This window comes from Empidonax traillii, unplaced genomic scaffold, assembly GCF_003031625.1.
Source record: "Empidonax traillii isolate 1590-97213 ecotype Southwest subspecies unplaced genomic scaffold, ASM303162v1 scaffold696:size366466, whole genome shotgun sequence".
NCBI classification, from domain to species: Eukaryota; Metazoa; Chordata; class Aves; order Passeriformes; family Tyrannidae; genus Empidonax; species Empidonax traillii.
The window spans coordinates 170,428-193,305 of NW_020955889.1; the positions used below are offsets into that span (position 1 = coordinate 170,428).

Consider the following 22,878-nt stretch of genomic DNA (forward strand, 5'->3'; position numbering starts at 1 on the left):
ATTCAGTGGTTATAATCAAAAAACCAGATGGTAATCTGAGAATCTACATGGTTTCAAAGGAACTAAATGAAAATATCAAAAGAGAACATTTTCATCTGCCAACTTGAACAACACATTGAAGCTGCTCTCTAATGGTGCAGCCAGATTCTGGCAAATACCTCGTCAAGAGCTAAGTTCCAAAATAAATTGTTTTGATTACATAGATTTTTCAGACTTCCTTTTAGCATATGTTCTATACAGAAGTGATCGATAAAATATTACTACATCAAATGTTCAAAGGAATTCCTCGTGCATGGAGTGCTAACTTACTGATATAGGAGTCATTGCAAAGACATATGAAAAAATAACGTCACATATTAAAAATAGTCATAAACCCCCCTAAAATATGTGTCGTAAAAAAGGGTTTTTAAACAGGATAAAGTTCAGAAGAGGAATTGAGCTCTTTTCAAGAGAGAAGTAAAATCCGTCTTACAAAATTAACAACTATTCAAGAAACTTTGGGAACAAACATCCTGTTCTAATGCATGATAACAGTGTTAGAAATTTATCTCGGAAGTCTCTGTTATAATAATATACTGCCTGTGAATTGAGTATCATAGGTATGATTGCTCTTTTGCAATAAAGAAAATTGGGTACCTGTCCTACAAAATATACAGTCTTGTAGATCAAGTCATTTTTTAGTAAGACAGTTGGAATGAAAAAGAGCCTAATAGAGAATGGACGTGCTGGAACACAGGATGATTTAAAAATTCTCACTGCATCACTAGTACCAAAATATTTTTATGCAGAACTATCAAAGTTTCCAGGGAAAAAATACAAAGTGTTCTGAAAGCCTTGCAAACATTATAAATGGTGGTTTTCAACTGTAGATTTTACCATAAGCTCATTAAGGTTTTAAAACAAAGACTTTAATAATCAACATTTTCAAGGGGTAAGTGCTGAGAATTTCGTGCCTTAGTGAATAATTGTTTATAGATTAAAAGCCTTGGCTAAAACAAATACAAATTCTTCGTCTCAATTTAGCAATGAAGATTAAGTGTGTTTCTTTCAAGGATACAAAGACTGGCACTGCATTAACAGAAATATAAATCAATTGGAATACAGCCCAGATAGCAAGACATTACCAACAAATACACAGCACACATTTTTAACTAACAAAGCATTAAGGCAAGTAAAAAGAAAGTACGCATGCACAAATAATGTATTTGTTCTCAAAAGATGATGCATTATAGCAATACAGTAAAATTATCAAAAGATAGCCTTAAAAACAAACAAACAAATAAAAAAAATCAACACAAACTCTAAATTATGAATAAGAAGGACACAAGAATCAAAGTTAACCTAGGAGTACTGCTCAAAGCCGTGGGATATAATCTGTTTTCACAAATTCTCCTACAGGTGGTATACACAGTAACATTGAAACAAAACCAAGAGTCACCATCAGGATTGCTGGACAAGCCTACCATGAGACTGACTCACAAGCAAAATAAGAAGAGTGTTAAATATTGAAAAAAAAATTGTAGCCAACAGGTGAGAGCAACAATTTCTTTAAATTCTAAAGTGTCAGGACTGTCAGATAAAATCAGTATACATATCAACTCCGGGGCGAAAACAGTGTTTGCATTGTATAGCACAAGATAAGTAGGATTATAACTACTGACAGTGAACAGCAACCGACTGCAACAGGCAATAAAAGATTTACTGAGAGATACTAGCAGCTCTGTCTAATCTTCAGGTCCAGCAGTCACTTTTATATAAAAAGAACTGCTGTCCTATTATTTGAAATTCCCACATTTCTAAGATACCTAGCACACATCTTGGTAGCATTCTTGTTACCTCTATTATTAGTCTTTATTCCTTGCAGTACTGCCTAATGTGTGCCACTCTTAGTAACATTTTGTAACTGCTGGAGAGCAGGAATTACCTACATACATAGTATTAGAGTAACAAATTACAAAGGAACTTGATTGAGGAAAAGGAAAACAGCATTGCTACAGCACAAATAATATTTACAGAGAAAAGCAATTGGAATAGCAACTTTATTTCTGGGGGAAATAAAAAAAAAAAAAAAAAAAAATCTCTTCAAAGCAACCTGACAGAACGTGGGTAATTTACAGAATGATTCACTCGCCAGAAGCACCTGCTGCAAAGCTGTTAAACAAACAAACAAACAAACAAACAACAAAAAACCACCACTACCTCAATGCTTATTGAATCAGCAGGAGGGAAAATAAAATCCCCTCTCGAAGGCAAAGCATGACCCATGCAAATCTTGTCATATGTCAGATTACTTTATCAGAAAGGGATGCCTACCAGCTCAAGTAAATAACACAACAAACAAAATGCACCCAGATCTGACACAGCATTTTTACTTTTGAAGTGAAAATGGTACAAACCAATTAATGAAAATCATCCTAAAGCCTCTTCTCAGAAGAAAGAAGTTTCCTTAATCAACAAACCAAGATAATCCACAAGTAGAACTGATTCAAAATAGCATGACAGTAACTCACCAAATTCTCTGCTGAAGGACAGCTTACATCTGTGATGAGTTTCCAAACAACATCAGTGTTATGAATGCTCATATTAACTAAAGACTACAACTAACTAATAATTGAGAGATTATAAACATTAATTAATTGTGGCCTAACTATTGGAAGATATACAATATCTTCCAAAAACAGAAAAAAAGGATGTTCACTGAAGTTATTTTTATTGTTTTAATTTTTACTTTTTTACCTACTTAAGTAAAAACAATTCTGGAAGGGATCTCTTAGCTCACTACAGACAAAGTTGAGTGATTTCTGGATTAAGAACATAAAGCTCAAGCTTGAAAATCCTAGGGTACTATTTAAGCAAAAAGTAATACAAGAACACCAAGCTGATCTAAGAAAGTCTTATTTATTTATAAATAAATAATAAAGCAGCATACTGATAGACATCTTTGTTCTTTCAAATCAGCTGCTTTTGATTCTTCATGTTTATCTTTTATCATTATCAAGACAAATTTTGAAGCTCTGATTCAGACCATGAGTCATAGGAGAATCAGATCTCGGCACAGAGAAACCCACACAAGTTTCTGCAGAGTGGTATTAATAATATCTTGCGTCAGTTTGACATAAACAATTTGAGAAAAGTAAATACAAAAAGCAGCTACTATTATCAGAGCCAATTTTAATTCCACTGTCAAATATAGCCCATCAAACAATATCTTCATTACTTGATAATTTAAATAAGTAAAATAAATTTTATCTGGCCCTTACATAGATTTCTGTATCACCCATAAAGCAGTTTTCCCGATAACCTTGAGTGTCAGAAAACTTCATTGCTTTGTCTTTTTGTATCTATGGGAAACACCAGGAATGCAGAAAATGGCATTCAGTGTCAATCGCAGTTATAGTTTTGGAAGAGAAGACTCATCAATTATGTTCTCTCTCTTTCTGCTTCTGCTGTTCTCAAAAGCTCTAAAATCACAACTGCCAAATACACCTTTACTGGAAAAAATGCACTCAACCTTAGCTTAAGAAGTTAATGTACCTATAAATTTATTTAAAAATTCACACAATATTATTTCTTGATTCCTTTCTCAACTCAGAGACACGTCTGTCTTCATGTAACTTAATTATGATAAATAATTCCCTATATTTTTGCATCTTTTTAAGCTAGAGTGCCTGCAATTAGCATAGCAGGAGATTAAGCCTGTGAAAGTTAGCACACTCATCAGTCATAACATGAGGCAGCATGGCAGGAGCAGAGAACATGCCAGCTCTAATTAAATACAACCAAACTGTCCTCTCTCCTCCATTTTAACTTTCCTCCTTCATAAAAAAAAAAATGATTCTTAAAATAGCAAAGTCCATATAAAAAACAGAAATAAAATACTTACCAAGTAAAGTATTTCCCAAGAGTTTCTAACCTGGATTGATTCTTATGCAATAGCTTCCTTGTAAGCATTTAATTTTTATGATTAATTTTCACAACCGATACATGAAACATCAATACATACCTGCAATTTCTTCTATGGAGTTAGCTCTCATGTCCAAAAGAACTGTGCCATTCAGGATACAACTTCTCAGCTCAAATAAGCTATGAAGTGACAGTGTGGCAACATAGGGTTTGCTCCACCTCTCTCCACCATCCTCTACATCTTCTTCAAACTTCAGCCACCTGTACAAACAACCAATTTTATAACTCCATTATCCATAAGAAAATAAAAATAAATTACTTCTATGGGTAGTGACAGATCGCTGTTAAACATGTCTTTGGATTTCACTTTATTCTTTCTTTGTAGGTAATATATAGAAACTCCCCTTGCTTGCTTCTTTGCATATAATGCTGTATTCTACCATTTTTGAAGATAAGTTCTGACCACAGAGATGAAAAGAGAAATGTATTAAGCATCACTGTACTTTACAAGAATTTTGACTAATTCTTTGGCATGCAGTGGTATTTCTGTGATAGAATAACAAGTAGTATGAAAAGGAATCAGGAAAGATTTCATTAAAGTAAAAAGATATATGAAACTGGCATGGAAGGATCAAGTCTTATGTCACTGGCCAGCCTGATGAACTTTCTTGTGTGACTGAATTGTTTAGAGATAAATATTACACTCTAAATGTTAAAAGAATATTAAACAAACATGAAAAATCTGGTAAGTTTGTTGACGTATACAGAAGTCTTCCAATCACACACAGATGTTGCTGCGTGGAGCCGTGCAGCCCTTCCAGCTTGGCAAGGCTTGAACAGCTGCATCCACTGCACATCTCTGTATCACTCGACTCAGCAGCACTCAGCTATTTTATATAGACACAGCACCAGAGAAGTCAAGCAGAGCCTCACACCTTGACAGCATCTTCACACTTATTTCCAGACAGCAGGGAAGTGTAAATCATTAAGAACTTTAAAGCAGAGGAATTTCCAGTTTTACCAGGGCCTCACAGCCCAGCAATACAAGCACAGACGTCCTCTTCTGTTCCTGGGCCACCTGTCTTGCTCTGCTCCTACTTGTAAAATGTGTACCTATATTTTAGATACTGTCCCCCTTTCAGTCCCTGTGTACCAAATTCTTCAACTTCTACTGCCCTCCTTTGAGCAGCTACCACTTCAGTGACCCACTCATAATCAGCATATCTGCTCCCTTCATGATGTATTCCACTTCTTCGAACTGTCCCAGCTGCCTTCAAATAATTCTCTCATTATAGTCTATATAAATAGACAATTTGCCCCAATTCCTTGGGTCCTTCAAAATCTCTGATTTCCTGTGTCCAGCCTGCTCTTTGTATTTAGATATGTTCCATTCATTTCTCAGAAACTGGCTAGTTTCTGTATCTTTCCTCTGCCCATGAGAACTCCTTCCTCTCCATCAGACTTGTCTTCTCCGCTCCCTTCATTGCAATCTCTCTTCCAGCCTAGCCAGGCTATCTCCTTTACCTTTTCATTCTTCCAGAGAAGCAACAAGGATACAGCACACACCAAAATTTGTTTCCAAAGAGCTGTGCCCTGAAACTGAGTTTGCGTATGCAAATGGGGTTTTCCAAATAGATATTAAAAAACCATGTCCAGATGGACATCCAAAAGGATGAGCTGTAACAACTTAAGAAAGTTAAAAAGAGGCACATGAGAAGGAAAAAAAAGTTCTTAATTTTTTTTTTTTCATTTTGAGGTTGCACTTGAACTCCCTAAGAAGAGGCTGTTCCTGGTTTACTCATCACCCTCATCTTTACAAGCTAAAAAACGTGGTAGACTTATTTGTGCTCATAACATCCCAAACAGTGCATTTACTATCCAGTTTAACCTATTGCCTCCTAAGACTCTGCAAAATACCTACATTTTTCTTTTCTCATACCTCTGGTTTTGTGTATGGTTCTAATCTTTTTAGGAGATTTATAAGATTACCATCTTTATGCTTGGGTATTCCAAATTATTTGGAATAATTATTTCTGATGTACCAACATCTTGTCTTATGCTGATTCAGAAAAAAAATCATCTTACCTATATTCTAAAAAATAATGATCCAAGCACAATTTCTTACAGAATATCATCAGAAACCTCATTTTGTCATTACCTTCTGTTCATGTAAATAAGCCTTCAACATTGCTTATCTGATTACACTGCTGCAGTCTGTCCTTGATATTACCTATTTTAAATATACTGACCATTTGTGAACAGATTTTGAATGAGCTCTAAAAGACAAACATGTTCTTAAAAGTTTAAGGGTGACAGGACAGAGGCAGGCTCTTTTCCAGGGCTTGTAACTTACTAGAGACACATGGACAAGAGAAGTCTAAATTATGAAAACAGCTTTAATTAGAGTTTATGGTGTCAGATATCAAAGCTTACACACAACATAAAAATCCATAGGAAACTATTGCTACTGCTCAAATAACTTCACTTGCCATTTTGATCATCTCCATCTGGGTTTCAATGAATGGAACAGTATAATTCTATGGGTTGGATCCCATTTCCTACTGTTACTGAAACTTACAAGTTTAAGCACATTATCGTACATTGTTACTTCATGAACCAACAGGCTGGGACATGAAACTAAATCAGACCCAGCTGAGAGGATGTTACATTTGGAATAAACTCCTATTTTGATTTTAATAAGCATAACATGAATTTATACATATCATCAAGGGAACATCATGATTATCACCTTTTATCTTCTCAGAAGCATTCCTGTTATGTCAGATAATCCCTATTTAACATATCAAATAAGAAACAGTAGAAGAAAACATAAACAAATCTAATCTTATACATAGTCTTTCTATTCCAAGTGTTCAAGTGGTTTTAAAAATCATAATCAAATCCTCTGAATTCATGTACAAATTTAAATGACAGAAATGGCTTTAAAATCCAAATTCAGGTATACACCCCAAGTTTGCCAATTTTCTACTCCTTTGAGTTTCTCAAAGACAAATTTTAATACATTTACTTTTACAGTTTAAACCCTTAAATTGGTATAATTGATAGATAAAAGCCTTTAATAATTTCCTGGGAAACACCACCAACCATTTGTATATTGAGCTTGTGTCACACATACCCCACATGCTTGGAATATATTTAGAGCTATCTTAGTTACGTCTGATTGCATAGAAGAGCACCTTCATTATTACGGCTTTCTTAAACTGGTGAAGACTAGCATAGGTCTATCCATCATACTGTTTAGTTCTTCTGACAGAATACATGCTGGAAAAAAACTTGCCAACAAGAGTTTCAGCAAGGTGAGTTCCTGCAGGAAAAATATTGCTCAGGCATGTGTGTACATACACCACATGCATATGTTACATCTTGTAAAGCCATCTTTATCAGTTTCTTAGGCATCAATAAAAGAGTGCACATGCTTCATTGTTGACTTAGTTACAACATTTTCTGCACAATATGAAGTGGGTGAGTTGAACTTCTTCTATTTTAGTCTAGTATGTCTGCAGCAGGGAAATGGAGTCTGTACTCAGAACCCGCTTAACAGTCAATGGTATTAATGTAATCCTACAATCTGTATAAATTTCCACATGAGCTTGTGCCTGTCTACACTGATTTGAAAATGAACCAAAGTAAACAAGCATGTCAGCAAAAAAGGACAAGTGAGGAACCGAAGAGTTTTGTGACTTAGTTTCTTCAGAGGAAAGTTTTGATTCAGAGAAAATGCATTTCATAAGTTTCCATAGCACATACATTTTCTAGTCACTAATAACAATTTACTTTCTAAATTATGGACAGAGGTTTATTTCCCTAGCTGTGCTATTTTCATTAAAATTCAAGCCTAAACACTTTCCTGGTGGTCCCGAAGTGTCTTTTCATTTTTCTCCTTACTACGAAATTTTTTCTGTTCCATAAACATAGCGATGTTCTCCAGATATTTTCAGTTGATATTAGCAGATAAATGAGACCCAATATTTTAGGTAAAACTTGTCACAAACCAGGCACTACTATCCAGCTATGACACATTAATTTGTTTCCCAACAAAAAGCTGCAATTTTCAGCTATACTACTGGATGTATAAGATAACTCCAATTGTTATGCTTCAGTGTGTTTCTCCACAAACTTACTGGAAATATTTTTTTTCAGAATAGAAACTATATATCATGCATTCTCTGTGGTATAGCTGGGCCATATACAAAAGCTTCTGTAAGACTGTTGATTTTAAAAGGTATCTCTTTCTTTTGGCTTGAAATCAATTAATGGGGGGGGGAAATTAATTCTAACAGTACATCAACAAAACCAAGCTATTCATTTCATTCTGCTAATTCTGTGGATGAGCCTAAATCAGATCCTGGAATGGAATAGGCCAGTGCACTTTCTTTCTTGCTCCTACTAATGAACCTGTAGGAATGCTTTTACTCGTGCAAAATGTTATGGAAACTGAGAAATGGCAAGCTTTGGAGTCTCCTAACTGCTGAGAAAAAAAAAAAAAAAAAAAAAAAAAAAAAAAAAAAAAAAAAAAAAAAAAAAAAAAAAAAAAAAAAAAAAAAAAAAAAAAAAAAAAAAAAAAAAAAAAAAAAAAAAAAAAAAAAAAAAAAAAAAAAAAAAAAAAAAAAAAAAAAAAAAAAAGACTAGAAAAGGACTTACTCTTCCAAATAAATTAAACAGAAATAGAAGAGATTGACCTAAAGAACACCAAAATTCAAAACTTAGCTATGTTATTCTTCTGATCAACCAAGAACAAAATGTCTCAAAGAGTTTCAGGCAGTTTGCTCAAGGTATTTTTTCAAACCTCTAAGGCTCAGAAGTGTGTATAATTTCAGTCAAACTGAAATTACAAAGATATAGATGTACTTCATCAGTCAACCCAGCACTTCAATCCATGCAGAGCTTGGTGAAATGAATATAAAACCACTTAGTGCTATCACTCTCACTGAACACAATCTACCTGGAACAACATCTGAAGTCAGACAATGAGATTTACAAATGCTTCCAAGTGGCATTCCACACAGCTGGAAAACATAATAAGGTTGGAACTGCAACAAATTCAGGGTGTATATTCCCCTTACCATGCTTTAATCAAATCCATAATTTTGAAGTCCTGAATCAACCACAGGTTGATCCACTGTATTAGTTTGTAAGCAAATGATCTTTCATATTAAACACCAACCTTTTTCTATTACTTACTCAAACCCACCTTGTTCCTTGTGTATGGTATCTTTATCTATTTCTACAGAAATAATACCTCCTAATTTCTTATCATCAGCAAGTTTCATTAGTGTAATCCTATTTTTTCATTCAATAGTAAAGCTATTTAGTAGGACTAATTCTCAAGAAATTAGCTGTCACTACCTTTCACACTGATAGCATAATCTTTCAGCATGACCTGCTGCACCTCTTCAGTTCCTGACCCGCTAATAGAATTGTTACACTAGAACGCAGTTTAAGTAATAAATTTCCACTGCTGCATCATATCAAATGCTTTACTTAAAAACAAAAAAAATTAGATCCATTTTTTCTTTGTCTGAAAACCAAAAATCAATTAGATAATTAAAGAGCATTATTAGCTTAGTCTGACATGATACACCACGATATTGCTTTTTATCCAATTTTCCACTTAGTTTCAAATCTACATTTTTTCTTTCCTTCAAGTCTTGTTCTGAGTCTTGTATGGCTCTGAAATTGGACAATAAGGATTGTCCCGATCATTTTTATCCTTTCTTGAAATAGCATTGATGTGTTTGCTATAGTACAGCAATATACCTGACAGACTCAACAAAATGACAGGAACTACCCTACCCCTAAAATACATGTTCTTTCAGCTTTCTAAGATGGAAATTATTGCACCCTCTTATTTGCACAGATAAAGCACTTTGATTCTTGTCTTCATTTTGAGTTTGGTTATTTCCCTGCCATCTCCTCTTTTTCAAAGAGCCAGCTACCTCATGACAAATGCAGTCTGAAATTTTGGTATCCAAACTGAAAAAGATCATTTATCTTGACCAGCTCTTTCTGCATGGCAAACCCACTCTTTCTTTGTTTCCATCTTACTTCTAAAGCTAAAGAAATTTTTACTATTACATGCTATGCTTCACTCTTGTGTTTTCTGAGGTCCAAACTTATAGTCTTCTTGGTTGTTTTTTTCCTGTCCTTTTTGAATATTTCATCTTGCTTCTATTAAATATTTTTGATTCTTTATTTCCTAAACAACAATTGGGGACTACATATAGACAGATCAACCTAAACAGAAATATATTTCACCTATTCCTTTCTAATTCTTTCTTGATCAGAACAACTTGTTAATAAAAATTGTTCTGATTTTTCAGCAACACAATTCTTTGATGATTTGCAAAGCGTTGGGTTTTTTTCAGTTGAACTAAAGAAGTTGCAATTTCCCTGCTTAAAAATAATGTAAGACAGTGATTTTTAATTTTTAATCACAATAGAAGCTGATACTCCTCCTAGGGGGGTATGTTCTATGTATTCCTAATCAGCATGATCACTGCAGATGATTACCTTGATTAGATTTTCTCTGTCTGAGTAATAGTAGATTATTAAGGGACACTACTACATTCCATTTGTAGCACAATCCCAATATGAGAATTTTATACACATAAAGATCTATATTTAGCAGCTTTCTATGCCTCGTATGGACAGAAAAGGGAAGGGAAAGTCATAGAAAATTCACTGGCCCTCTGGGAAAGCAGGAACTTGCAGTAATATTACAGGGAAAACTAACACACATATTCACGTCAGACAGCACACATACACGGTTCCCCACAAAATCCTTCCAGAAATTCTGCAATTTTTATCCCACTGACATCAAAGATGTGGTCTGAAGACTTCTGGGCACCATTCAAAAACACTGTCAACAACTGGGAGGGAGAGAAAGAATTAAGGTTCTAAGAAGAAAAATTAACCAAGGATTGCTGGGAAATGTAAACTCTTAATGAATCTAAGCAAATCCTCTCCTATTTCAGTGCTCAATGAAAAAACACACAATAAAAAAAGAAAAAAAAAGTTCTGTTCCAGTATTATTTTTTAAGCAGAAATGCAATTTCAACAGCCTTTCACACTAATTTTGCAGAAATAAAATAATTGAACACATTCTCAAAATAAACTATTTATTGATAGAATACGTAGAAGTTCTATTGCTCCAAAAGTAATCCCATTTCTTGCTTTAATCTTTATATGATGGTAGCTTTATCAGTTTCTTGAGGATTCAAAAAAATATGAAGTTTTAAAATTTATTAAAATTATAAACTAAAATATTAATAAAACCAATGATTTTTAACTCCTATAAATAGTATGTTTAATTTTTTCCCTTGATATTCACTCTGACCTATATTTCATAAATCCAGATGAAAACATTTGGCTCTGGGAAATGACGAATGCTGTTGTAATACTAGCAGTCTAAGGATTAAAATTATGGTTTTATTAAGCTTTATATCCAAAATCTGTTCCTGAGCTTGCTACAGCTTTGAAATCATTCTTCAATACACCAATACCTAAAGATAATTTGTAAAAAGTCATGAAAACACTCACCTTGCTGTCTCCCTCCACTCTGCATCCTCTCCTTCACGCCAACAAATTTCATCAAGCTCAGTGAAGAGATCATGAGGAATGTGTTCCTCATCATCATCTTCTGTTCCAAGAATAAACTGCACCCTTTGTGATGGGGTATCTAGAGAAAAATAAAAATATCAAGTCCAAAACAACGATTTTTTTGCCCTGAGCAAACAAATACTTAACATTTCATGAGATCATCCAGATTCTTTCACCCATATCACTTACTGCCACATACACAAAAAAAATATAGTTATGCTGTAAGAACATTCATTTATACATGAACACGTTCAGATTGAGACCTCTTCATTTACTGTAATTGCCTACTATGCTATTTAAAAACTCATCCAATGACAGAATGTCATGTAGAGAAGTAGGGTTTATTGGAAGTTGGAAGGGTATCTCCCAGAAAAAAAAAAAGCATAGCATAGATATAACTGATAAAAGTATTTTACTCCAGTGTTAAAAAGTATTTTACTCCAGTGTTAAAAAACTACTTTGCAACTTCATAGGTCTAAATCTACAGATCTATCTCAGCTCCAAAAGCTGGTATACTAAATGTGAAATCTTTGCTGTATTTAGTACGAGAAAAAAAAAGACAAGGAAAATCTGTCTAATGGGAGTATACAACTGCAAACATGAAAAGGAATACATCACTATACCTATCATCCTATCCTCCTCTGTTAACTGTTTCTACATGGTTAGGCTGCTTGAGATGAACAAGCTGTTAATCTGTCCCAACTTCTGCATTTTACTCCTCCTGTCTCTCTTTTCCCTTACAATACTGTTGCTGGTTATTCTTCTTCATAAGCTTTCAGCACAGACCACTAAATAGATTTTGGAGACATACTATTCTTTTCTCATATCATTTTAAAAAATTCTAAAGCTCACAGAGCATCTTAAACATTCAATGTTCATAGCTCAAATGTTGTCTTAAAAAACAGAAATCCTATCTGCTTATTTCAGTGCAAATCTCAAATGAATGAACTCTGATGAAACTCAGTCTCTTTAGAGATACATAGTTGCTTATTGTGTTAATGTATTTTAAATTTCTGAAAGGAACCAAAAGTCCTTTGTGACAGTGACAGGGGCCAAGTTGCCAGCGAACTGAAAAACTGATTATCAGCAGAACAGCTCAGCAATTCCTTGAACATTGTCTAAATGAAGTTCTGTTCTATAACTGTAAAGACAACCTCGGGTGTTCCAACTAACAATGAAGGGTATCCCTGCATAGGATCCTCAAACTCTTTGAATCTGGAGAAACTGAGATGATAGCACCCATTGAATGCTAATTAAAGAGCAAATACATCACTGATCAAAACAAATTAAATAGGCTACTGACAAAGAAAATTAAATTCAGCAATAGAGATAGCTTTTTTGGTTGTAGTACTAAACTTGCTATAGCAATGAAACACAAATAATACATGACAGTTTTCACCTGAGGTCTATTTGCTTAAACAGAGTGTAAAGATATAGTACAGTCAAGCCTATTTACTCCTTCACAAAGCAAGGAAATTAAATCCAAGAAGAAAAAAGGCAGAAGAGGCAGAAAGACATGGGCTCGGGCCCTACTAAGCTCTAGAGAATGGAACTGCAGGGGGACAGCTAAGGAGTCAGAAATTACTTTTCGTGAATCATTAAAGAACAGCAACAAACTCTTCCACTTGACCCCTTCTTTGCTTTCTCTTCTCTCTCAGTGTTCAGTCCTCTTTTTTCTTTAGAACCATTCTACCTTTCTTTTTAATGTGAGACTAGAAAGTACACCCTAGTCAAGAAGTGTGCAACTTTTTAGGACTGTCTTCCGAAAGGACAAAATGCAATGAGATACGAACTTACAAAGGCCAAGTGCATGACTAATTACAGAACATGGAAAACAAGCTACTTTGGTAGAGAGCTGGACTGCAGTGATAATCTGAGAACAAGCATTGCCAGGAACATCCCGTATTCTTGATAAAATCAGTACTAGAACTGATTTACAGCAACTGCTACTATTAAGTAATAAATGAGCAGTGTTATACAGCAGAGCTGAAGTTTCATAACAGTTATGATACTCTTGCAAATACATGCTTTCAGCATAGGAAAGACAGCAGAGGATCAGAAATCTCCTGAAGTCAGGTGAGTAGTAACAAGGAACCACCTTACTATAGCAATTTGCTCTTACTGGGTTTTCTGTGTAACAAGCTTCATGACAAACAACAGTGAATCACAAAATCTTTTGGTTGAAAAGATATCTAAAATCATCGAGTCCAACCACTAAACAAGCATTGCCAAGTCCACCACTAAAACATGCCCCTAAACACCACATCTATAGAAATGACACAATATGCACTAAATTACTAAATTGTTAACAAACCAGTAAAAAAAGCCACTAGCTATCTGGCTACATTTCTTTACTGCTGTAATTACTATTGGTAGTTGAAACCTGCAAGTCACAGATTCATTTTGAGACACCAAGCTGGAAACCAAAAAAAAAAAAAAAAAAAAAGTTTTCACTTGCTTTATAGTACAATAATTTTATTTCAAGGACAAAACTCTATGAGAATTAAACAATATGAAAATAATAACAAAAACAACAGATCTGTTGGTTCTACTTATAAAACTGAGTTAACAGGACTACTCTTGAGCAATGCCAGATGGATTTGGCTTCTATTCATAAGAGCAATAAATACCAAATATGTCATTAATATGTTATATAGAAAATTAGTAATATGTGATTCAAAAATAGCATGGAAGTACACTTCAATTGCTGACTGTCAAACTGTGATAACTTAATCCTCAGTCTAGAAGCATAATATTTGCAAACTAGGACACTCAATGTATTCTGCAGTCTAGGAAAACAGAAATTGGCTTGAATATTATTTTTGTCTATCCCTACTTCAATTAGTACAGCCAGCATAAAAAAAAAAAAAATCCTTCATACAATTATTGCTATTCCTAAGAAGTAATGAAAGCAATCTGGATTAATCTTTAAAAAATTGAGTGGGACTATTTTGTTACATTAGTATTTTTATTACTGCAGTTGTTTTATATCAGATATATCAGAAGCAGTGTGAATTTAAAGTTTCACAATAAGTAGCTGATGAGTCTCTCAAGTAACAAGCTCATCACCAGTTCAGAAAACCCTCCGGAACCAGCTGGGACTGGGCAGAAAGTCTGATACACAACAGGAGTAGGAGTACTATAAACAACCACTCCTGCTTGGCTAATTAGCCATGCCAGTCAGGAAAAGTTGAAGCACGTTTCTGTTTGCTGTGGCTCCACCAGCCCAGAGGAGCCTCCAGCCAGAGTCCGTGTTATACACGGGTTTCTCTGGGCTTGTGCTTACACCATCTGTGCAGCACTCACACAGACTTCCAAACTACCCCTGATACCTCAAATTCATTGTATGTATGGAAATTCTGAGTACACCAGCTTTAAAAATATGGCCAACTCCACTGCACTGTTAAAAGGGTAAAAATTATGACCTAGTGGATAAGTTACTGTTGAAAGCACAAACTCACAGTGGGACTCAGTGCTGCAGAAACCTGACATAACTGTCAGGTGACTACTATAACTCTTTGTAAAGTCATCAACATCCCTAAAACAAACACAAGATGAGGGTACAGAAATGCCAAAACATCAGCTCTGAAAGCCAGAAATACCAATAACCCAATTTCCAGAGGACAAAACAAAGAGCTGTTCCCTGGAATAGCATTGAGTGCAGATAGGAGCAAAGAGTGGCCTATGTCACCATCCCACCTTAGAAAACACATGTAGGAAAGGATCATAACTGGCATTTCCCCCATTTAAAACACCCCCAAGTGCAACCACAATTCTGGGTCAGGACTGCTCCCTCTCGCCTAAGGGAACAAGGTAAAATAAAGAATTTGGCTGGGGTCACAAAGGAGGACCACTCTCAGTCCCTTCACATAAATTTAGCCCAGCGAACATTCTGCTCTGCTACACCAGTCAGAATAATGCACATCTCCTCCTCAGTGAGTGCCAGGATTTCTTTTGGGACAAACTGCGCTGCCATCAGCCAGAAATGCACACAGTTCACCCAGGTGATATCATGTGCAGAAATACAGCTTTGGGTACATATAAAATGTATCCAAATTCTGTCCTCTGCTCTTGATAAACTTACAAAGGGTGCACAAATGTATTTCTGGTAACACTCTCATAGCTTACTTGCCAGAACAGGTTTCGGTATTTCCAAGCCTGTCGAACCTGTATTTAAGGGCAGTATTAGCAGGCCAATACTTCTTACTGGGGTCAGGAGATATAGTAATGAAAAATTACTTTTTCAACATCAGAAAACATGCTAAATGCTAAAAAAAACTTTCATTTTAGAAGTTCATGTAAGATAGTGAACATCATATACAAGATTTAATCCACACCTCATGTTCTTGTATATTCACATTAAAGAAATATTAAATTTACAAACAATTTTTTTTTTTTTTTAAATTTCTCAGTGCATAGGACAGACTGCAGACAGGGAGTTAACAGCTATAACACAGTTGACATCCATAACAATCTCTTACAAGCCAAGGGGAAATGGTGTGAAAAAGTCACAGGATCAGAGAGAAGAAAGGATCATTCAAAGACATTCATCATCCTCCTGCTTGCGCTCACCACAGAAGTGGTAGATGGGGGCTCTCTCCCCACCTCCTTCCTCTGCAGATTGGACCCTTAGCTCAGCAAACACTAAAAGCAGGGACCACAAATTCTTTTTTTTAATTAGAAAATATGGTAAAAAAATAAAACTAAATTTGCATTACCAAAGTCCACATAAAATAGCAAACAGGAATTGTTTCCATCAACCCAGGGCTATGACAAATAATGACATCTTTTGGATCTGACAGTGTGGGCAATTACCAAGCTTCAATTCTCTTCTTTTTGCTAGACTCTTAAAACTGCAGTTATGATACATTATTTTAATCCAGATTTGCAGCAATCTGTTCCCCAGCTATCCAGAGATTTAAATTTCCAAGTTCATCCTTTAGCATACAAAGCCATAGTTAAGGGTAGGTGAATTCTCTTAACGGCCACACTCCTTACAAATAATTAAATTTACCCCACTAATAGCCCTTCAGCATTTGAGATTAGGTACCAAATACAGACAACTGAGTCCTTTCGATATACTTTCTTAAAGCCCTTCTATTAACCAAGAGAAGTTCCCCTTTGCAATCCACTTTTTGGTTTGCATTACCTTCAGGGAGTCTTTCCTGAACTGTGTGTGCAGTCCTCTGTCAGGCTCACCTCCAGGGCTGCTCTTGTGGCCCCTCCACATCCAATATCATGAATTACAAATTTAAGCCTCTTTAAAACTAGGGATTACTAAAGCTAGATTTCTTAAAAGAACAAATCAAACCTTCCACAAGTCCCAGTAGTGCCCAGTTCTACAAGAGGCTGCAAAGTCCAGTCCTCACAGCTACGTTCACTTTAACCCTCAATAAACCTGTCCTTAAAGATACCCTTTTCAGAGATAAAATCTTCATATTCCACCACATTTTAAAACAGCAACACAAATATCTTTAACTCATGAGTACGAAGGAGCTGTTTTGCAGGCAAACAACAGACATCAAAAAAGCCACTGGAAACTGCCACTAAAATCCGCATGCACACCAAACAAGCACAACTCTACCAGCCAAAGGGAAATCTGCACCAGGTTGCAGTGCCACCACAACCCACAGAGCTGATGGAACTTGTGACCCTGCAGCTCACAGGCACCATCACCCACCACCCTCCCAGCAAGCAGCACCAAGGAGATGCTCCAAGCATAAGCAGCTTTTTTTGACAAATTAGTTTCCATTTGCATCAATTCCCTCATTTAATTCAAAGAGCAGCCACAACACTTGCCCCACAAGGAAAGCTGTGGAGGAGGGGAGCTTAAAGCTGGCATGAAACTAGGGCCCTAATTACAACAGCAGCATTTCAGCTGGGAACAGTGAACCTCTCCAATAAAGCAAATAACACTACTGCATTTTTAACTAGAGTGGATAATTTCACTGAATTTCTCCTTCAGAAAAATTAAGAAGCAAGATGGTGAAACTCCAGACCTTGAAATCACTTAGCTTACAATTTTTACTACCCAAAAAACCGCCTCTACATGAGCAAGCCATGTAATCTGCAAATTGTGCAGTTCACAGGCAACTCATTTTAGCAAAACAGAAACACCTTTTAGACCCTCTCACCAAGAGACAACAGATAGACAGTGAGAATCAGGTGTAGGGAAAACAAAACCCATACCTGAGTAACTGATCTGTGCCCCCAGATGACAGGACTCTTTTTTTATTCTACTAACTACATATTCTACATTTTATTTGTCTACTCTGGAGTTATCTCTGAATCTGCACACTGAGAACATTTGGGTTATTTTTGAAAAGTAACAGTAGGAAATTTAAAAAAAAAAAGAAAAAAGCTTATGAAGTGATGTCAGAATGTTGTAAAAAATCTATTCTCTTCAGAAACCTTCCCTCAAAAAGTAGCTGGTACGGATTCCCCAGTCAGGATTTGAAGGAATTATGAGAAAGCTTCCAGCTATTGGCATTACACTGACTACAGGTGTTTTCTAGACATGTTGATACAAAGAAAACAGTTTAGGAAATTGTTTTTTACTGGATATGAACCTGGTGGCACCTGTCCACCCTGCATGGGGCCCCCATAGTCCCACAGCACATCGTGCACTGCACAGCTCCCTGAAGCAGTGACAGGAGAGCAAGATCTGCACCTGATGGTACTAAACAGATTAAGTTCAAAATTATACAGTTAAAAATAGTGACAAAAAAGTAATGTTTTATCCAGTGCTTGGTTAATGGAGCAGTCTGGAGCACTTCATGTCTGAATACTTCAGGTCCTTACTTGTTCCAGAATCTTTGTTATTCAGTTGTTGCATCTCTTGCTTTTATTATACTCCTTTCATACTTCAATGCTTCAAAACACTGCTAATTTATTCTCTTGTATCATAAAAATCCTTATGTATTTTTCTGACTTACTTCAAAGCACTGCTTTCTGTCTGTTGGTCTCACAGTGCTTATTTTCTGTATCTTTCTTCTTGCACCTGCTCATCAAAAGGTTTTTTTCTTTCCCCTCCTCCTTTCAGTTCCCCAGCATACAGCCTTCTCCTATTCAGCAGAAATGCATTAAAAGGTGTCTATAGAGAGATGGAGCTAAGCATTTCTGTGTGCTCAATTAAATTCCTAAATTAAAGGACTAGTTAAGATCTACTCTCTCACACAATACAGTCCCTCACTGAGTTATGCATCAGGAGAAGGAAGTGCATGTCTTCCTTCCAAATTCCTTCAGCCTCTGGTTACTGTTACAGCCTTGTGGTCATGGGGAACGATAGCATTACTGAGGTTTAGTGGATTCAGATTTAGTGTGGGAAGTATATGTTTCTCTCTCTGTGCAAATATAGGATAAGAAAACTATTTTTATATCCTCTATAAAGGCAAAGCTTCTCCCCAGGCAGCACAACAACCTGTCTGAAACTCCTGTAAGGAAAAATCATAGCAAAAGCAAGGATGTGAATATAGACTAAGATTAATCTCTGTATTATTTTGTCTGCCAGCTCTGTATATAACCCCACCATCACTGCAGAATTTTAGGATTTGCCTTCTTTATGCAAATCCCTTTCACTCTTGTCTACAGAATGCCACATTTCTTCCTGGATGGACAGACACCAAGGCTGTCAAAGTCTGGTTCACTGGCCAAACTTCCAGAAGTCGGATAAACTAGGGGAAAACCCCTCAAATTTTACTACTTGGATATTGATTCAGGGTGAAAATATTGGATAATTCCAGACTCGTAGTTATGTCTTTGGATTCTTTGAATTGTTATCAACCAAGCACTTTGAAGAGTATCTTCAGGATTCTGAATCCAGAAAAGACTTGCATGTTTCTAGCCTTTAACATGTCTGCCAGGTGACATAACTTAGTTACACTCCTTAGTTGGTACTTATAATACCTTTACAAGTGAAAATGTGATTCACAAAAAATGCAGACCTGCAGTTGTTTCATCAGGTTCACGTTAGGACAAGTGCACTGAACATCAAGTTACAAATGCGCTTCAAAACTGTCGTTCTTCATATTACTGATACTCCACAGATCCTTTGAATATAGGCTGATTTACACTTAACACAGAATAGTGTTGAACACTGTATTTTATTGTATGCACAACTCCCAAAGACTACTAATGACAGATTCAGACAGTTAATTTCTTTTCTTTCTTTTTTCTTTTTTTTTTTTTTTACTTTTGACGTTAAGAAGGACACAAGCCTAGGTCTCCAGAAGCTGAAAGAACAGAGCTAAGTTCTCAGCCAAAATGTGTCACATACTGGCACTTAAATAAAACCAGATGACTCAACAGAAGACAGTACTTCATAGTTCAAGATATTTTGCTTCTTGGCTAACGTAACTTTCAATTGTTTCTTTTTAATCTGACTTTATATGTATATATGCATATTCTTTTTGAAAACTATTTTAATAATTTATGAACTTTGTTGTTTTCCAAGAAACTGGTTTCCATATATTATTGGGTCTTTGTACATTTGAAATCCATTCCAGACAGAACCACCACAGCCAATTTTTTCTCCACTGTTTAGCCTTCAAAACATAACTCATATCTGCTAAGTTTGAAAAAGTCTTGCCTTCTATTCTCAGTATAATAAACCATTGTGCAAGATTTGAGTATTTCATGCTCTAACCATCAGAATTTATACTTGCTTGAAAGCTTTCTACACATGTAATACAAACTTCTGGTTAAAAGAAACTCTTTTAATTACTATTTTATAACCTGAAATTACATTGGCACATTTGCCTAATGATTTAAATACACACTACCAAACTGTTTTCTATACATGCTTCCATTATATTGTCAACACTTACTATAGCCTTGGACATTTCAGGACATGCACTTCTTATTTTTGAGCAGTGGATAATATTCTCACGTGTTTCAAGACAAAGCTTGACTCATTTATTCATGACTATCTTTTTATGTTCTCTGTAATATTTTTTGATTTAAAATTTTGAGAATTTTAGGAGTTTAATATTAGGTTTGTTTATTGAAAGGTATTTTTTCCTGTTTGCCCTCAAGTCCTCAGTTAGAAGACACATCTGACAACAGCACATTTACAGTGTCATATGAGGAAAAAGGCAAAGACAATCTAGATCACAGTTCAAATCTGATAAAATGCTGCAGGCTCAGTAACATTAACATCATTAAAAAACTAATTGTAAAGAATTACAACTCCTCTATGTTTTCGGGGCAAATACTCCGGAGCCTCCACTGAGGTCAGCTGGTGCCATGAACTGCTTACACCTTTCAGTGGTGGTGGCCATCTACCTTTCTGAGGACATTTATGGACAGTCTCCTATAGTGCTCCTTTAGTGCTAGAAATTACTGAGATTTCCCATGTATTGATGGCCACCAGCTGCTGTCCTTCAGGGGATTTGTTTAAAGGAACAAATGTCAGCAGAGACAGAGGCTCTGGTGGATTCCCCAAAACTCCACTGCTAATCATGTCCATCTGGAAACAGGACATATGCATAATCATACTGATGTTTCTTATTAAAAGACCTATCCAAAAATAAAATTTGTCTTACCAAAAGAAGGAGATTCTCTCCCATCTTCTAATCCTGAATCTCGCTCTCTGTCTCTCTTTCTGTGTTTATGTCCACGGTGCCTATGGCGTCGGTGACTTTTTCTTCCACCCAGCGGCACATGAACTCCAATGAACAATGTTCGATGGCCTGTAAATAAAAGGGGCCATGGCAACATAACAACAATATTAATAACTTTAATAGCATTAATGGTATAATAATTATTATAATTCCATAATTATACGGATTATTCTAATATTAATAGTCATAACAATATTGATTACAATAATAATGATTGAGCATCACAGATATATAACCCTCTGACACAGAGCAAAATCTCAGTACCAAAGTTCTTATGATGCAGTGCCAGATTTATATATTTTTCCTTAAAATTTGCATCTCTGTGTGTGAACTTTCATTAAAGCCAGACAGGTGTTCTATAAAATGTCTTCCAAAACAGTAAAATGAAGAGACACATGGATCTCTTCAGATTGAACATTTGGTAAAGTTGCTGTTTGCTTTGTGTGTACAAGAACTTTACCAAACTCATTCCTATTTATGAGCTAAAACCTTGACAGAATTCTTGTGGGAAATTCACTGAAGGGAAAATCAAAAAAAAAAAAATGAGAGAGACCTAAAAAAAAATTATATGTGCTCATATAATAAATACATTGCCAGTAGCTTAGGCTGATTAAATTTCTTCTATTTTTTTTTTTTTAATATATAAGAAGGTACACATTGCATGCCTGCTGCCTTCAAGCCTGAGAAATCTTATGTTGCTATCAAGCCCAAAAGATTTAGCTCTCTTAGCTATGTGGGCTAACAAGATCAGAGCACAGTAAAGCGTTTAGAAGGGGGAGAACACAGCACAAATCTGCAGAAAGAACCACAAAATGGAACAAATGGGAAAGGAATCATGACTCATTACAGGCAGGTCTCCTATGTTTACTCAGCAGAAAGACATAGTCCAGATTACTCATCTTAAATAACATTTATGTTCTCCTTGAGATGAACATAACACAGCTCATGAATAATTGCTGCTTTGCTGTAATCATTCACCAATGTCAATCATCTGAAAAAGCCCAAAACATTAAGCTAAGGTAGCACGTGATCTTTAATCTTACAGAGACTCCAGTGGGGACAGAAAACACAGCAATGCAGTGTGTGTCACAAAACGTTAAAGAAATTCAAGGCTGACAGAAGCTCTCTGCAGAGGCACAGCTAAAAAATCTAGAGAAAAGACTCTGGACACCACACTAGCTACTTTCTCAACTTTGATCCATGTAGAGAAGACTAGAAAGCAGAGGCATCAATTTTTGAGAGACTATTCTTGTAGAGTCGGGAGATTTTTCTAAAGCAATGGCCACAAGTTAAAAATTATGTATTTACTTATTTATTAAATACCTCTTTCTTCTTGCTTCTTACATTTAACCCAAGAAATTACTTGAAGAGAACTGCTGCCTTTGGTGTATTTCAAATGCATTTCAATCAGTGGGCCACGAAACAAGAAAAAATGCACTAAGTAAAAAGAATTCATTAAAAAGTTATTGAAGGAAAGCAGTAATGTAGTACTTAACACTTCCTTGTCCCATTCCTTCAGGAGAAAAAACCCAAAAGAACATTTTTAAAGGAATGGGGTTACCTTTCCTAAGACTTTAATAACTTCCAAAGGTACAAATAGATTGATTTTTTAATTTAGTAATTTAATAAATTCCTGCTGCTTTGTGATAGAAGTGGGCGTGCTTATCCTAGTTTTGTGTCACTTCAGTGATCAGATTGTACCTGCATCAGGAAATGCACAGGAGGAGACTCACAT

At 35.6% G+C, this 22,878-nt stretch overlaps 1 protein-coding gene across 10 annotated transcripts in view; it reads right to left on the reverse strand.

Annotated features, from left to right (window-relative positions):
* The window catches only part of SLC4A10 (solute carrier family 4 member 10), a 150,201-nt gene that overhangs the window by 64,120 nt on the left and 63,203 nt on the right, over window positions 1-22,878 (reverse strand). For all 10 annotated transcript variants that reach the window (XR_003573047.1, XR_003573048.1, XM_027899938.1 and 7 more), the window contains 3 exons: window positions 21,066-21,212; window positions 11,464-11,602; window positions 4,004-4,164 (listed from right to left, as the gene is read on the reverse strand). Coding sequence is in view for 8 of the 10 variants with exons in the window: in XM_027899938.1 (XP_027755739.1) it covers window positions 4,004-4,164; window positions 11,464-11,602; window positions 21,066-21,212 (447 nt within the window). In the remaining 2 variants the exon portion in view is untranslated. The remainder of the gene's footprint in view (window positions 1-4,003; window positions 4,165-11,463; window positions 11,603-21,065; window positions 21,213-22,878) is intronic.